This window comes from Sciurus vulgaris (assembly GCF_902686455.1).
Source record: "Sciurus vulgaris genome assembly, chromosome: 8".
Taxonomy (NCBI): domain Eukaryota; kingdom Metazoa; phylum Chordata; class Mammalia; order Rodentia; family Sciuridae; genus Sciurus; species Sciurus vulgaris.
In genome coordinates, this window is record NC_136468.1 from 137175869 (window position 1) to 137194285 (window position 18417).

At 41.9% G+C, this 18417-nt stretch overlaps 1 protein-coding gene across 1 annotated transcript; it reads right to left on the reverse strand.

The window, feature by feature from the left end:
- Window positions 1-855: 855 nt before the first annotated feature.
- Window positions 856-15874, reverse strand: LOC306668235 (uncharacterized protein C12orf76 homolog). Its single transcript, XM_079151468.1, has 3 exons — window positions 15697-15874; window positions 5280-5773; window positions 856-2144 (listed from the first exon to the last, which is right to left on the reverse strand). Exons 2-3 carry the CDS (start codon window positions 5503-5505, stop codon window positions 2059-2061), a joined length of 312 nt encoding a protein of 103 aa, XP_079007594.1. The 5' UTR covers window positions 5506-5773; window positions 15697-15874; the 3' UTR covers window positions 856-2058.
- Window positions 15875-18417: the final 2543 nt, after the last annotated feature.

The following is an 18417-nucleotide window of genomic DNA, read 5'->3' on the forward strand; positions in this document are numbered from 1 at the left end:
CTGTGCGTTCCTGAGACTGAACTCTTGTAAATGCCAGTCTCAGTATCCCACAGTCAGTGACCAAGGGACGGTCCAGCTGTGGTGATTCTTCCTATATTTGTATTATTTTCCACATCACTGGAGCTTCACAACAATTAAAAGAGGTCGTACACCACCATTTTACAGATAAGAAAACTGAGGCTCAAAAGAAGTTAAGCCTATTTATAATTAGAGATGGGACAAGAATCCAAGCCTTCTAACCTGGACCCAGTCTGAGAGTTGATTATGGTTTAGTTTTTTTTCCTTAAAAATTATTACATTTACTGAAACATACAGTCTCAAAGTACATACAGTAGGCATTAATTGATTAATCAAAAGAAATTTTTAAAAAATGGACTCCCATTTTATGATACTTTAAAACCACTCTTGGTGATAAAGTAGATGAAATGAATAAAAAAAATCCACTAAGATAAAAAAGCCAAAGGATATAAATAAACTTGATCTAATAGATACATACAGAATTTTAGAATATTAAGCTGACCATAGAGATCAGAAACCTAAATCAATTTTTTTCCAAAAATCACTAAATACCCACATCACATTTTCCAACAACTGTCATGAAATTTGAATTATAAATCCCAAGTAAAACACATACATTTGAACATTAAAAATGCCTTCTAAATCCCTTTAGAGTCAAAGTAGAAATCGAAATCAAAAAGGTGAGAATTATTAAATCTTAACCCAAAAGTGTATGGCTTCACCTTGTCTAGTGAATATAGGTTATTTCACATGAATTTAAAATTCAATTCACAGTGCTTCCTTAAGAAATCAGGTTTACACACACACACACACACACCCGCAAAGTAAAACAGCATATAGGGTTTGGCTTTCATTTTAATTGACAGTTTGCTCAAAAGTACAGAACAAAGAACATCTTAATGGCTCAATGTTATAAGGTTAAACAAAATCCTTAGGTCAAATTGTTACAGTATCCCTCAGTTATTTCACATTAAGTGCAGGTTGTTGAGAAAAGAAAAAAATATCAGTGCTGTGCGAAATAGAGCACAAGATAAGCATTTCAACTTCATGACAAAATTAAATCTAGCACCTTACCTTTAAAATAAATAATCATAACCACTCTATAAGTATGGAAGTATCATTTCAATAGGGGTAAAAATCCTGTTCACCAGCAGTGCAAACTAACGGCAGCATTTTTTAAAGCTGAGATCAAATCTGTGTAAACATACAGCAACCCATGGTGGAAATACACTTCTTGAGTCCTCCTTACCCAAGGCTGCACAGGGCGGGTTCCTGCTAAGTCTCAGGTTTCCAATCTGAAAAGCCACCACAAGCTTTAGGCCATGGGTTAGAAAGACCTAAGTACTATACAAAGAAGATCAACGTGCCCGAACAGGAGGGAGTTCTTTTTCTGAGGGACCAACTAGTCACATTTCCAGTCCAATCCCAGAGTCTTCCATGCCAAGGGTACACATGGTAACAGGCCTACCTGATGTGGCCCTGACTTCAGTGGGGACATCCATGTGCAGAGCTGAATGCAGGTAGTCACAGGCCCAAGTTCCCCACAGTGGACACTGCTTTGCAACCAGGGCATTTTCAGTCAACTCAGTATAATGAAAAATGTGATTCTTAAACTGCTGTGACCAGATGGCTCTAATGCAGGGAATGTCTACAGGTTAAGCCTTCCCCTTATTACTATTTCAAGCATTAACAGTTAGTCCTTTCCAGTGTGGTTCTTACAGACACGGGGTTACCATGTTTTCTTTCTCCTGAGCACACCATGTTTGCACTGAACCTTGGAGCTTCTGGTTTTTGACAAGTACAGTCAGAAATAAAAAGAAATATCCAGAAGCAGACTCAGCAGCCAATTATTTGCATTATGATGTTAGGGGAAAAAAAAAATCACTAATAGATATTTTTTCTAAATCATTTAGCTTTTACCAAATGACCAAAGGTCATTTCCAAGTAGAAAAGTTCTGATTCCAACTTCTCCATTGGCCCAAGTGCAACACAACTTCTCCTGTTCCCAAAAACTTGTGGCAGAACTTGCTTGTTTGGCTGTTACCGACGCCGAATGGGCTTGTAGACACAAAATGCCATAAGGATGACGGTCACCAGCAGGATGCTGAAAATGGTCCCCATCAACACTGCAAAGAGAAAATAGGTTAGCTCCTAAGGGCAGCTCCAGTTCTGCAATTTATGCATCTGTTGATTATGATTTGTCAAATGCCACTTACTGCCAGGAACTGTGTCAGGTGTAGGGGAGAGAGTTGTGGCTAAACCCTTAGTGAAACATAAGTAAAAGCCTTTGACATACCTTGATATGCCAGGAAGAACACAATAATGTGATGATGATGGGGGGGGCAGTGTCACAGCAGGCAGGGTGGTGGAGGAAGCACCGAAGGTGACAGACAAGCTGACCCTTGATAACAGGAAGAAGCAGCTATGTGTAGCTCTGCAGGGAGAGTACTGTCTTCCCAAGGATCAGAAAAAGGCCCAAAGAAAAGGGGGCAAGCATGGAAGGAGCAAAGAGAGAGAGAGGCAAGAGAGGAGGCCAGACAGGAAGGCTGGAGCCAGTTTGCAGGGCCCTGGAGATCATGGAAAAAAACAAGGACTTCCCCCCTAAATTTAAAGAGAAGACACTGGTGGACTGCAGGCAGGGAGACATACTTTGATTTTGCTGGGAAAAAGACCCCTCTTGCTGCCATGTGGAGAATAATCTGTCTACAGACAGATAAGAACAGATGCAAGGAGCCCAACTATATTTGGGAAGCCACTAGGAAGACCTGCAAATTCAGTAAAGAATAAAATATTTTGGCTGGGGATATAGCTCAGTTGGTAGAGTGTCTGCCTCGTAAGCACAAGGCCCTGGGTTCAATCCCCAGTACCACAAAAAAAAAAAAAAAAAAAAAGAATAAAATATTTCAGTCTCTTGTCTTGACCAGGATCTTCTGACCAAAGAAGCAATTAACCAACTGCACAAACCTATTATGTTTTTGGGGAAAAAAGTTCCCAACTAAAATTTTCAAGGTGCTCAGGTGAGAAGTGGAATCTACAACTATCTACTCAAGTTGAGCCCTGCTGGTACAGGATGATAAGGAACTGGGCTTTAAACTACTCACCAGTCACCTGCCAGAAGGTTTACTCCTACAGCAGCAATGATGTGCAATCATGTTTTAATGACTATCTCAGAGATCTTAGGAAGCATTCAAAATGCTGTTACCATTAATAAGCAAACACATTTACATGTGCTTACTTGTAAGCAAGTGGGCCCAACCCAGGTTCCAGATGGGGTCTAATCATGGTTGTTTTCCAATCTAGTTACTATTCCTCTGGAAAACCAACATTTGACTGGTTTCCTTGGGATTAGTAAATTCAGAGTATCTGTGACTTTCTCCTACTGTCCATCACCATCCACACTTAACCCAGTTATTATATGGAAAGATCGTGTTTTTTTGGTGAGTGAAGGAGAGGAAGAGGAGAAAAGGGGACAAAGACAGTGTAGCATATCTCCAAAAGGTTAGAAGTATCTTTAAGGTTTTTTATTAAAAAAAGAAAAAAAACTACATCTTATGTCAGCTAAATGTTATATCTCAAAATAGCCCTTGTTAACTAAACACCTGCCCCAATTTTCAAAAGTCTTGAATTCCAAGTTTCTAAAATTCTGACTGTAATTAGATTCAAAACTGTCTTATTTTGCTTAAACCATTTTCTTGCATTTAGAAGGACTCTAAAAAATTAAAACTCCCAAAGCAGAAATGCTGACGACAGAAATGGAGATGGCAATCTTCTTAAAATAAATTAAAAACAGCATAAAAGCTGTGTTATGAGGTATATAATATCTATTGGGATAGCTACCTATCTATCTGGGGCTTGATTGATTCTCCTGCTCATCTTTCTACACCTCTCCCTGTACTTTGCATGTAGTAACCGTTGTCTGACTGGCAGTTTCAGACAGAACCTATTAAAGACTATTTCACTCAATCCTTATGGTCAGTTTCCATAAGGGAGTACTGTTTTCTGCATCCATCATATGGGACAAATGACACCCACTTAAAAAGAATTATTTGAGGTTTAAACAAAAAAGTGCTCAACAAATTGCTGGACATACCATAAGCATACTATAAATAAGCACTGTTACTATGGTCTAGTCCAGCAACATGGCACAGGGTTTGGGCTCAGACTATCTGGGTTTCCATGTACATTTACAAGCTACATAACCTCACACAAGTCACCCAATCTCTCTGTGTCTGTTTCCTTGTCTTAAAAAAAAAAAAAAGAAAGAAAGAAAGAAATAAAAATACCCACTGCACAGAATTGTCTAGGGCCATGTTTCTGGAACTACCAGTGGTAAAGGAGTAATTTTTATCCTTTCTGGCCAGAACCAGCAGCTCCCTTCGTAGCTCCCTACGAAGCATTCCTGGCCAGGGATACCTAAAATTGGTCTCAACTTGCTGGGATGCTACAACATCACACTGTTAAGTTGTTGTTTTGATTTTTTATTTTTGGGGGGGTTGGTACTAGAAATTGAACCTGGGGGAAACTCAGTCACCAAGTCACATCCCCAACCCTACTCTGTATTTTATTTATACAGGGTCTCAAAGAGTTGCTTAGCACCTTGCTTTTGCTGAGGCTGGCTTTGAATTCTCCATCCTCCTGCCTCAGCCTCCCGAGCCGCTGGGTTTATAGGTGTGCCCCACCGCCCAGTACATTGAATTTCTGAGTCATCTCTTTGGAGATAGCACAGATTGCACACCACTCTCTAAGTAGTGCTGATCTACAACACTGGTCTCAATGCCGGGAACGTTCAGCTGGAGCTCACCGGCAACAAGTTGGAGACATTCTGATGATCGAAACGGGGTGGTGCTGAACAACCTACAGTGTTCAGGGCAGCCTCCCCTCCACCCGAGAATCTTTTGCTCCAACATGTCAGTAGTATCCAGGCTAAGAAATCCTGACAATGTGTGGAAGCTGCTTGGCAGGGTGCTAAGGAGTTCAGGATGCGCCTTGTTGCCTGGCCTAAGCCCACGCGACCACACAGGGGCCACCCAGGCTGAGATGCAGGCTGTCCGATTCCAGTTCACTTAGGCACATTCGGGTCTTGTGTTGAGCAGCAAAGTTCGGGTCTTCGGAGAGGGGGTCTCGAGGCTCCCTGAGAGGCCCCACCTGCCGCCCAGCCCTCACACATCTCCCCCATTTCGCCGTCCGCCCGGCGTGCCGGTTCCGGCGGACCGTAGCTGCGGAAGCGCAGGTACCACCCCCCGTCGCCCGCGGATGCTCACCTAGGTTCTGCCCGCGCAGCACCGCATACGGCCGGCTCCGCTCTGGCGGCTCCACCGGGCTTGGGGCCTCCGCCTGCCCCAGCAGGAGGCTGCCCAGGCCCAGGCCCAGGCCCAGGCCCAGACACACCGGACGCAACATCTTCCGCGGCACCAGTGACAAAGAGGCCACTTCCGCCGCAAGCCCCGCCCTTGCCTCGACCCCAGCACCGCTTTCCGCAGCCTCCATCCGCCCGGTGCGCGTCGTTGCCAGGGTGACCGTACCTTCCGGCTAAGGTTCCGAACCTTTAAAGGTTCCTCGCGGATTAACGTTCCGCCCAGGCCAATTTTCCGCGCAGATTTATCTGCCATCCTGGGCAGCGTTCCACCGCCGTGACGCATCCTCTGTGACCCACGTTGACATCACTCGGTAGAAGTCTCTTAGGTCCATTCTGGACCCATGGACGTGTGCGTGTGTACCAATCCATGCCTTTTCTTACGAAATCTACATCACAGGCCTGAAAAATAGTGTTCCCATTTTACAGATGCCACTCAGGGAGTCCTTACCCGAACATCCTTTTCTAAAACTGCATCTCGCCCTCTCCCTCAGAATGCACACTCCCTCCCCTCGTTCTTTCACCCCCAGTGCCCTTAAACTCACTGCCATTTGCCCTTTACATTTGATGTACATTTTGTAATATTTCTGAGTCCCTGCCATCCACTCTAGAATGTAAAGTGCAGGAGGCGGTGATTTTGTTCTTGCTCACTGCTCCCTAAAGAGAGAAGAGTAGCACGGTAGGCTCAATGGATGTTTGTTGAACAAACGAGGAGACTGAGCTTAGTGTTTGGTCCCAGGCTACATGTGGTAAGTGGCAGCGCTAGAACTTGACCCCGATATTATACATTCTAAATATGGAGGCTTTACCAACTCACATATGGATTCATGTCACTGTTCAGGCTTGATTTGTGGCAGGATCAGTAATATCTACCTCAAAACGCACAAGCCCTGCAAAGGGGATATTGGAAAGCATTCTAGATAGTTATACCCAAATGCATGAGATCCCACAGGGGAGTGTCTTCGTTTACATATTTATTTTTAAGTTGGCCTGGAAATGTAGCTCAGTGTAGCATTTGCTTAGCATGCAACAGGGCCCTGGGTTTAATCCCCAGTACTGAAAAGAAAAATTAAGTGCCGACCACTCTCCTGTCCTCATGTAACTTTTAGTCTACTTAGGAAGGCAGATAATCAACAGTCACAAAGAGAATTATATAACTTGAAATTGCAATGGATGCTATAGAGTAAAATAATCACGGGATACTGAACTTAGACATCAGGGAGGCAATCCCCATCAGGCTGGTGGATTACCTTTGCAGAGATCTGGCCCTGGGAACTGGTGGAATGTTGGGCCCTAAAAGAACCTCCATCTGAAAGGAGGATGGAGAATGCTTCTCTTTAGGCAAAATTAGGACCCTCTTTACCTCTCTCGGGGATGTTTCCTGGCAGGTCAGTTAGTTCATGATGGGTTCTAGTGTGTTTAAAAGTAGAAATAGGTCGTGGAGTGGACGCCTAAGCATTAGTATTAAATGAGCACAGTGCTCAGCTCTCTGGCCCTCAGTGCTTGCCTCTAGAGAATGAGGATGATAACCGATTGACCTCCAAGTTGTTAGAGGATTGAATTAAGAAAATTCTTGTTGACGTCACACATTGTAAATGGCCTACATGTCAGCTATAATATTTTTGTTTGGGGAAATATGCCTTAGGAGAGTGGGTTTGGAATGGACCCTAGACATCATGTTTGTGTATTATTGAAATGCCTGCATTTCCATTCTTTTTTTTTGTGCTGCCCATCATTGAACTGGTCCCCAAATTCTCTTCAATAAACGGATGTGCAAAAGAGACATAAGAAGGCTAAGCAATTGTTTAAAGAAAATGTGTTCTATGGAGTCACACTGTATGACTTTCTGTTCTTGCTTCAAGATTTTTGCTGTCTCCTTTATGTACAGTGTTCTTCCTTGAGAACTGTACACATCAGTCCTCTGCCTGAGGCACTCCTTAGGGTGCCTGTTCCTCAGACCTCAAAGTTCTGAGGTCACTTGTCTTCACGGCCCTTGTCTTCCCTGCAGTGTGTTTTCAACACTGTCTGTATTTGGTTCTCTCATTGTTTTCTCTTATCATTTGTCTCCTGCTCTCATCTGTAAACCCCGTGAAGGGAGAGACAACATCAGTCCACTACTCTGTCCTCAGTGCCAAAGTAATGCCTACAACAGAGAAGTGTCCTCAAATATTTGTTGAGTGGTTGTGAAGCAGTAATGCTGAGGAAGGAAAAGAGAAACATGTTTGTCAAAAAGGGTTGAAGGAGGAAGAAAAACAGTGAAAAGAGAGAAAACAGCCTGTTTTCTCCACTTAAGAACTTTGCATATATTTGCACATTTCCAACAGAGGGACCCATTCAGAATTACATATGATGATCTCTACCACAAAATTCTCACAGCTCTTGATCTTTTGATGCTTGGTTCATTAGACCTTGCATTTTGGTGATTTCTGAACAACTCTTATCTCGCTAACTGGACTACATACTTCCAGGATACCCAGATCTGAATTTCAGATAAACAAGAAATAATATTTAGTAAAGGTGCATCCCAAAGATTGCACGGAATAACATATTCTGTATTTTTTTATTTGCTCAATCTGGCAACCCTACTTTCAGAGCACAATCTGAAACTTATTCATCTTTGTAACCTTCTTTTTTCCATGGTCTAGCATGATAAGTGCTTTACACATTGTAGGTGCACAATAAATGCTTGTGCAATAAATAATTGCATGACTATAGACTGAGGGACTTATATATGCATATTCAGGTCACAACATTTCAGGAGATACACTCACATCTGTAGTTTCTTTCTATAGAAACAAAAGAAAAAATGGAGAATTTGGGGGGGAGCTGCCAATGAATGAATTAATATTAAATTGATATATAAAACATAACATTTTTCCTCAGTTGCAAGCATACAATTCAATGGCATTAAATACATGAAATACATTCACAATGCTGTGTAACCATCACCACTATCTAGACTTAAAATCTTTCATTACTGCCAAGAAAAATTCTCTACCTATTAAACAACTCTTCCTCCTTAGCCCCAATTTCTAGAAACTTCTATTCTGTCTCTATGAATTTGATTACTCTCAGTAGTTTGTATAAGTGGAATCATATGTATTCATTCTTCTATATCTGGCATGTTCACTAAGCATGTTTTCGAGGTCCATTCACGTTGTGGCATTATGTAAAAGATTCGCTTCTTTTGTGGCTAAATACTATTCTGCTATGTGTACATACATATCTCATTTATTCATTCAACTACTGATGGACCTTGGGGTCGTTTCCACCTTTCCGTTGCTGTGAATAATGCTGCAGTGAGTATTGGCATATGCATATCTGTTTGAGTCCCTGTGTTCAAATCTTTGAAATATATACCTACGATTGGAATTGCTGGTCATGTGGTAGTTCTATATTTAAACTTTGGAGAAACCACCAAATTGTTTTCCACAGTGACTGTACCACTTTCCACTCCCTCCAGCAACACGTGTGTTCCAGTTTCTCCACGTCCTTGCCAAGACTTGTTTTTATTTATTTTTTTCTCAAGTTGTAGCCATCCAATTGGGTATGAAGTGCTATTTCTTTGTGGTTTTGATTTGCTTTGGAAGTGCCAATTAAGATTAGGATAGAAATGGTTTTTAACTGTAGCTCAGGAAAATAGCAGCTTTTTCAGTTAAAAAGGCAATGCCCAGAACACAATCTGGAACAGAGAGTTGAAGACAGCTAAATTATTCCACATTTTTCTTATGTGTAATTCTGATTTTTACCTGATATCTGAGAGATAAGAGGTGGGGCCCTTGAGAGAGGATGATATCAGAGATGGGAGAAGGGTCTGGATTGGCAGGAAGCCAAGTCGGGCATCACGGTATCAGGAGGCTCACAGAGGACAGTCAGTGCAACCTGTTATTTGTGTTTCCGTGGCTTCCTATGCTGTTATAATTCCAAACCTACCTTATCCCCAAAAGTTTGGTAAAAGGGGATTATGTAGGACATCTTAAATTAAGAGTGCTTTAGGGAATAAAAGCGGAGGGGGGGGCATTGTGACTGTGTCTGGGCTGAGTCAGCTTGAGACTGAACTTCAGCCTTAGGAGTGCTGAAGATACCACTAGGGAGCCAGGAAAAGGTATGCAAGAAATACCGGGCCACAAGTGACCGTCAGGAGAAAGCTCTGGACATCCCATCGTGATGACAGAGCTGACACTGTCAGGTTCTGGATGCCAGGATCTGTTCCCTCTTCTTCCAGCTATAGCTGGTGAGCAGTGGGAAAGCGCCCCTCCCTCCCAGCCTCTGGGGTCCTCACGCCCTTGCTCAGGAGTGTGCACGTGATCTGCACCTGTCCAATCAGCATTTCCCATCACTCTGACTGCAGTGTGGGTTCTGGACAGTGTGTGCGATCACAGTTGGGCCCATGAGAGCTATCTCCAGGCCTTTTCCCACGGCTCTTGAGGAGGATCCTTCCTCTGTCTGAGCTGTTAAGGGCCATCTTTGCCACCTGTTGAGCAAACACAGAAGCAAGGAGGTCCAAGGGATCAGAAGAGATCATGGCGCAGTCTGATGACACTGAATATCTAGCTTCACACTCTTGGGCCAGGCATTGCAGTCACATGAGCAGACCGATTTAGTGTTTGCTTTAGCTTATTAGTTGATTTGGGTGGCTGTGATTTTCACTCCCAAAAGACCCTGACACGATAGATCTGTAGAAACTTGAGTTGAACTATCTCAGCCAAGGAAATGGCTGCTTCAACTGTTGTCCTTTAGCTTCAGCCGAAGTAGAACACGATCATCTTCGCTTTCAATTCCTCCTTCTCAGGTTCTTAATTTGCTGCTCTGTGTTTGAGTATCCTTCTACCACCATGCTGACATGAAGCAGGAATTCCATACAGCCCTTGTGTCCTTTCAGGGGAAAAGGCTCTTGCCTGAGGAGATGGAGGGCAAGGGCAAAGGTATTTGAAGAAATTACCTTGATTTTTGGCATTGCTGGGTGTCCAGTATTTCCTTAGAGGATGCGTCAAGTACTTGTCTTTGTGATCACATTTAAAACTTGCCTTTGTGATCACCCAGAAACAAGGTGTCAGATGACGACAAAAGACTTGGCTTCTAAAGATGTTCTATATTTAAAATACAGCTGCAGAATGTGGATTTTCACCTACATTTACAGCAAAGAAGCAGCTATGCTTTTCTGAACCATTTGCCCCCTTTATTGGTAACCAAGATTGTCTTTTTCCAATTTTTTTTCCCTTCAAAAGAACCACATTTATGCTCTTCTGGTCTAAAACAGGATTGAATTTAGTTACATCAACGTTCTAATTTTAAAACCATCAGCTCAGCACTTTTGCCCTCAGTCAACTTGAGCACATCTACTTGGAGTGCTTCAAAAATTACCCTGAATTTTGCTCCTGTTGGGTGTTTAGAATTTCCTGAGAGGATGCGTCAGGTACTGTCTTTGTCTCAAGGTCGTGACGGATGTAGTGACTCTCTCACTGACTTAGTGACTGAAGGATACATTAAATCCCAGACTTGAGGAGTTAAATGAGACATCTGACATGCAACAGGAATTGGCAAGCAATTGACCACCCGCTGGATTATGTGTCTTGAAGTCACAGTTTTTCTGTGCTTATTCCAGGGTTTGGAAAGCAGCCAGGACACCATCAGTGTCATTACTACATGCTTCTAATTTTCCTTTTGGCAAGTATTTTCCTCTTTCTCTACCCTACGCTGCCCTAAGAAAAATTGGAACAAAGTGGTTATAAACATGGAATCCGGGGCTGGGATTGTGGCTCAGTGGTGGAGCACTTGCCTAGCATGTGGGAGGCACTGGGTTCGATCCTCAGCACCCCATAAAAATAAAAATAAATAAAGGTCCACTGACAACTAAAAAATGTTTAAAAAAGTAAACATGGAATCCAGAGCCAAGATGTTTGAAAGTGAACTTCCAAGTTCTTACTTTGTTACTCTGACAATGTGACTTGACTTCTCTGAGACTTAGTAACCTTTTCTGTAAAATGGATGTAATGACAGATCCTGCCTGGGAAGGACTTTGTGAGGGATAAATGAGATGATACTCATGCATGGTAAGTGTTCCACCCCGGAAACTCACTGCTGGGTCAATTGTATGCACATCCTCTATTGAGAATGAGGGGTTTGGAGTAAGGTTATGCATTTGTGACAACATCTGTTAGTTTGTACATACTAAAAAAGACCAAGGGTGTCTTTTGTGTCAACAGTGCTGGGCTTCACACAACTCCTTTGAGTCTTGTGATTTGGTAAAGCCAGTTCAAAGAGAGATACAGCTTGTTGGAATGGCCTGGACATCTGGCAGGAGGGAAGTCAGGGTTACAGTGTGGTTGTGGGGTTCACCTCTCTCTGACTCACTTACTCACTTAATCCTTTGGCTCAAGCACTAGGTTCCCATTTCTCCTCTAGGGACAGGAGTCAGTTAGACCCAATCAGAATTTGAACCCTGGTTTGTCTTCTATGACCTCAGACATAAATCAGGGTGCTAGAGGTTGAGTACTAAGATTGGTAAGTCACTGTTGGAATTGACTCAAGCAACAGGCTCTCCAGTTACTATCTTTTCAAATTAAAAAAAATGTTTTTAGTTGTTGATGGTCTTTATCTATTTATCTATTTTTAAAATATATTTTTAGTTGTTGATGGGCCTTTATTTTTATTTATCGATATGCAGTGCTGAAAAGTGAACCCAGTGCCTCACACGTGCTAGGCGAGTGCTCTACCACTGACCCACAACCCGAGCCCCTGGACCTTTATTTTATTCATTTGTTTATATGTGGTGCTGAGGATCAAACCCAGTGCCTCACATATGCAAGGCAAGCGCTGTACCACTGAGCCGCAACCTCAGCCCTCAAATTTTTAATTCTTTCTCTATTCCAATATCGAGTCAATGATCAGTTGCAAACTACTCCTCCTAATTGAAGTTTTGTCTTTTACCAACATCTTCTCCACCAGTAACTATCATTTTACTTTTAAGCTCTTATAAGTCCGATTTTTTTAGATTCCATTTATAAGTGAGATCATCTAGTGTTCATCCTTCTGTGCTCGCTCTGTTGCACTTAACATAATGTCTATGATCCTATTTTATTTATTTTCCCATACTTTTTATTGGTGCATTACAACTGTACATAATGATGGGGTCTGTTGTTACATAGTCATGCACACACACAATATAACAATATAACCTGGTCAGTATCATTCCCCAGTATTTCCCCTTTCTCTTCCCCGCTCCCCCTGGTTCTTCCCCGCTCCCCCTGGTTCTTCCCTGCTCCCCCTGGTTCTTCCCCCTACTCTACTTGATTTCCCTTTAATTTTCAGGAGATTGCTGCCCACCTTTCTTTTCCTTTTTCCTCTATGGTTTCCACATATGAAATAAAACATATAACCCTCGACTTGCTGAGTTTGATTTATTTAATACAATAATACTATCAAGTTCCACCCATTTTTCTGCAAATGACATAATTTCATTCTTATTTATGACTGAATAAAACTCCATTGTGTGTATATGTATATAACGTGTGTGTGTGTGTGTGTGTGTGTGACATTTTCTTAATCCATTCATTCATTGTCAGACACCTAGGCTAGTTCCATAATTTGGCTATTGTGAATTGTGCTGCCATAAAAATGAGTACGTGTGTATTACTGAAGTATGAAGACTTTAATTCTTTAGGACTAATACTGAGGATTGCCATAGCTGGGTCCTATGGCGGTTTCATGCTTAGTCTTTTGAAGAGCCTCCATACCAATTTCCATAGTGGTTGTACTAATTCATAGCCCACCAACAGCATAAAATTGTTCCTTTTTCTCCACATCTTCTTCATATGATCCTATTTATATTATACAAAATTTATTTTTTTCTATGTGCATCAAAACATCTGGAAGAATACACCTGCAATAATAGGGTTATCTCTAGATATCAGGCTGGTTTCTATTTCCTTTTTTTTTTTTTTTTAACTTTTCTCAGCATTGTCCAAATTTCTCTATCATCATTGTACATTAATTTTGTACTACAATACAAAAAGTAGTTATTTCTTATTAGGGAAACGAAAAAGGAAAATATTCAAAAAATACTCTGAACATCTTAACAGTCTGCCTTTACACTGAGATTTCTTTTCTTATTTTTTTTTCATTCTTATACCTGTTTTCATTTTTGAAATTTCTTTAATGAAAATACATTAGTCTCCCTTTATTCTTGGTTTTGCTTTACAAGATTTCAACTACCTGAGCTCAACCAGGGTCCAAAAATATTATGTAGAAAATTCCAGGGCTGGGGACATAGCTCAGTTGGTAGAGTGCTTGCCTTGCATGCACAAGGCCCTGGGTTCAATCCCCAGCACCGAAAAAAAAAAAAAAAAGAAAAGAAAAAGAAAAGAAAATTCCAGAAATAAATGTTGTTTTGAGTATGTGATAAAATCTCATGCCATCCCACTCGGCCCTGAGCAGGACATAAATCATTCCTTTGTAAAAGGACATAGATCTATACTGTTTACACCTACTAAGGAGCCGTCTCAGTTTTCAGATGCACTGTGGAGGTATCTTAGTGCTTGTTTTCAAGTAACCCTTATTTAATTTAATTACGACCCCAAAGCACAAGAATAATGATGCTCACAATTTGGATGTACCAAAAAGAAGTCATAAAGTGCTTCTTTAGGTTAAAAGGTGAAAGTTCTCATCAAGGACAGAAAAAAATTCATATGCTGGGGTTTCTGAGATCTAGGGTAAGTTATTATGGTTTATTTCTTACTATGCCTGATTTACAAATTGAACCTTATGTAGGTATGTATATATAGGGAAAGTCATAGCATATGTAGGGTTAAACACTATCTGAGGTTTTTGGCATCCACTGGGGGACATATTCCTTATAGATGGGGGGTTTATAGTACTGTTTTTATTTTTATTAATGGTTGTTCATCCTTAAATTCTTTTTTTAAATATGTTGATAGACCTTTATTTTATTCACTTATTTTTATGTTGTGCTGAGAATCGAACCCAGTGCCCCACACATGCCAGGCAAGCACTCTACCACTGAGCCATAATACCAACATCCTTAGATTCTTTTTATTTGACATTCATATAACTACACCCGCTACATTTTGGCTGACATCTGCTTGTCACACAGTTTTGCATCTCTTTATTCATTCTTTCTTTGTTTTTTGAGATGGGGGTTGCTGAAGTTGGCCTGTAACTCCTGGGTTCAAGGGATCTTCTTGTCCTCAAATTCCAAGTAGCTGGGATGACAGGCACAGGCCACTATGCCCAGTTATAGCATCCCTTTATTTTTAACCTTTCTGAGCCTTGTTTAGGTATGTCTCTCATATAATCTTAAAATTATGTTAACCAGATAATCTTTCTTTTGTTATTGTGGTAAAATGTCCACAATGTAAATTTTACCATTTCAAGCGCTTGTAAATGTACAATTCGATGGCATTAAGACTACTCACAATATCATGTGATCACCACCACTATCCATTTCCAGAACGTTTTCATCATCCCACAGCTGTTGGACAGTAAGTCCTCAAGCCCCTTGTCCCCAGTCCCTGGTAACCTCTGTTCTACTTTTTTTTCTACACTCTTTTAAACAACTATTTTTATGGTTTGTAGCCATCTCAAAACTAGCAGAAATTACATGCACACTTGAATGCAATTACAAAACTATCGTTTTCTGTGACCACGTATCCTAACATCAATCAGTCATAAAATATGAAACACTGCTTGCAGTTTCTTGAATTTTAATACTGCACAAACTTCTTCATGAAGAGAACATTCACCTGTTGAAAGGGAGCACTGTTTGTCCGACTCGAATATGAGTTCGTCCTTTTCAGATTCTCAGGTCAAATGAGTACCAGACACGTGGAATCCTTGGGCCCCCCCAACCGCCCCAAGACCTGCGCTGGGATCCTCAGCGGCTGCGCCTGGAGGCCCTCGAGCTCAATGCGGAAAAACCTCCGCCTTCTCCTCCAGGGAGGACTTGGGCCCTGAAATTTTTTTTCTTTTTTTAAATTGGGGAGGGGGTGCCAGAGATTGAACTCTGGGGCACTCGACCACTGAGCCACATCGCCAGTCAATTTTGGATTTTATTTAGAGACAGGGTCTCACTGAGTTGCTTAGCGCCTGGCTTTTGCTGAGGTTGGCTTTGAACTCGTGATCCTCCGGCCTCAGCCTCCCGAGCTGCTGGGATGACAGGCGTGCGCCCTTGCGCCCGGCTGGCCCTGACACTTTCTATCCAGTGCAACAGGCATCATTCGACCAGAAACTTGAGGAAAGGGAGTCTTCATTCTTCGGCGCACGCGACGATGCGACCCGCCCACAACCCCAGCGATAGCCCGGCTCACCATGTTGAAGTGTGTCCGGCGACTCCACCGCGCAGAAGTCCCTGCCGAGGAGCCCCTCGCCGCCTCCTCAGAGAGCCTACCCGAGAGACAAGCGCGCAGGGCTAGGAAAGCAGCTCAGTGGTGAGGCACTTGCCCAGCCAGGGTGAGAGCCAGGGCTCCATCGCCACCACTGCAACTAGAGGCAAGGGCGGAAACTGGCGGGACAGCAGGGCCTCGGAGCTCCGCCCCCAGGCACTGCCTAGGCCAATCAGGGCCAGTCGGCTGGGAGGCCACGCCCCCTCAACGAGAAGTAGCGCCGGCTCTCTGCGCTGCTCTGCCTCCTGGCGCAGCCTCTGGCAGTGCTGAGTAGTGCAGGCGGTGAGGGGCGGGAACGCCCACGGATCATAACTGACAAGGCATCTCTTAGCTCAGTGGTGAAGCGCGCCAGAGTTCAAGATTGAACCCAGTGCCAACAACCATTTAGGGGAAGCAGCAGTAGCAGTTCTAAGATTCAGAAAACGGGAAATAAACAACCTCCCAAACTATCTGCACAGTTCGAGGAACTAGGAAAGCAGGAACAAACTGGGCCCAAAGGTAGCAGAAAGGAAAAAGGTAAAAATGATCAGAGCAGGAAGACATGAAACAGAGGCCTGAAAAATTTTAGAAAAGATCAATGAAACAATAAGCAGGTTTTGGGACACGGTAAATAAAACTGACAAAACTTTAGCTAGACTGAGAGGAAACAAATAAAAATGATAAATGAAAGAGAGGATATTGCAAGTGATACCAAGATCATAAAAGAGTACTTCCGGAGTGGAGTCACCGCCTCTGCACCCTCCTCCAGGGGCTTCCGCAGGAGCTCAGGTCTACGTCAGGGACCCAACACGGCCCATTATTGGTGAACTTCATTCCTCTCCCCCTGCTCTCTCCTGTCCCGCCTCCTTCAACTACTCAGTTTGACCTATTCATAGCAGAGAAGAGGTTTTGTTTGGTGATATCTCTCCCACTGAATCCACCTAAGTGAAATCCTGACAATATGTTTTTCTTTAATAGGGAGATATAGTTAAATTGCCATCACTTTCTATTATATTAGGTCTAAAACTAATTTCATGTATTTATCTTAGAGATTTTCATGTCATTTGTGAGAAAGGATAGCTCCCCTGGTATATGTGATACAGTTAAGGCTTTGTTTATAATCCTAAATGAGGTTTTTCCATATGGTTGCATCTGCAATTTTATAAAACGGTATAAATTCTTATACATCAAAGTCAAAGGTCATACATGGGTGAATCCCATTGAGTAAATTTAGATAATTATTTACTTCTATTTGCTCATCTCTGATGCTGAACATTATTAAGGATTCCTGAGAATAAACAAAAATGATCATTTGCTTTCTAATGGTTTTAAGGTACCTTACAGGGTGCAATGAATGAGCTGAGCCAGAGGGTGGGAGCATTTTCTCATGTGAGCAAATGGTGTATTATGCTTCCTTCATTGTCAACCTGGAGTCTTTGCCTTTTAATCCCCTGCTGTGTACTGGGATCTTCACAGTTTTGCTTTTATATTTCAGATACTTTGAGTATAATCTTACTATTTTCCCCTCTTTGCAACTGATCACAAATTAAAATTTAAAAAAAAAAAAGACAATTTTGATCCTTTTAAATCACGTATTCTCAATGGGATGAGATGATTCAAAGACAGTTGGGTCTTTATCAAAAGGACTAATTTGTTAGCGGGGGTAGTGGAAGAGGCAAGGCTAATTCAAGTAATTGGATTAACTTGCATTGAATTTTTTTAAGCTGTGTTTACCAATTTCAAATATGTGGGATGTAAAATGTATCTTGAATTAAATGTATTACTTTTTTTTTTTTTTTTTTTTTTTTTTAGCTTCCGGGGACCAAACCGGGGCCTCCCTTGTGCTAGGCAAGCACTCTACAACTGAGCTTTAACCCCAGCTGCATTTGCATATGTTTTTAAACTCAATCTGTAGAACAGTTTAAAGTTTTCCATCTAGAAATGTTTGGAGATTCAGGAATAGTGGGAAATGGGTAGGGTTGGTAATTGAAATCAGGAATGAAATTGCTTTTTGCTCTCAATATGTTAGATTTGACTCCTTGTACCATGGGCTTTTGTGATCCATGAGAATATTTGTGGGGGGAGTTAATTTTTGCTCATTTGACTTGTTTTCATAAACAGAATCAAAAGGCGTAGGTCTGGAGTTCAGGTTTTTAAGCAAAACATGCACGCTTACATGACACACCGGACATTACAAAATATACTTGTCTAGACAGCAGAAGAGCAAGCACCCTCTAGTATGGCATGTGGTCACTCTAGAAATTCTATGAGAACCTGTTGCTCTGCTCATGTGGGGATGCACATCTTGCCTTCCATTCTGTCAGTCTGTGATCTGAGAGGTTCAAACTTGAGGGGAGTTTGACAGTTGTCAGGTTCTTACCCAGAGTCCTCCAAGGTGGGAAACCTGAATTGCTGATGCAGAAGTATGTCACCATTGAGCTTCTGAAAGCTCTTTCTTCTAATGGGCCAGCTAACAACTCTCACTCAATATATTGCTTTCATTCCCCCACTCTGATTTCTCTACTGATTTTGAATTATGTTTTATGATTTTGTATTATCATGCCCCATTTGGATTTTTTTATTCTTCTATCCAGCTGGTTGCCTTAAAGAGCTTCTTAACTTAGAAAAATATACATTTTCTGATGTCAGTTTCATACTGTTTGAGAG

Excerpts from the sequence above, each read along its gene's own strand:
- LOC306668235 (XM_079151468.1), bottom strand. The coding sequence starts at position 5,505 with ATGGAGGCTGCGGAAAGCGGTGCTGGGGTCGAGGCAAGGGCGGGGCTT. Across the intron at positions 2,145-5,279 it reads GCTGCGCGGGCAGAACCTAG|TGTTGATGGGGACCATTTTC; the intron begins GTGAGCATCCGC and ends TTCTCTTTGCAG.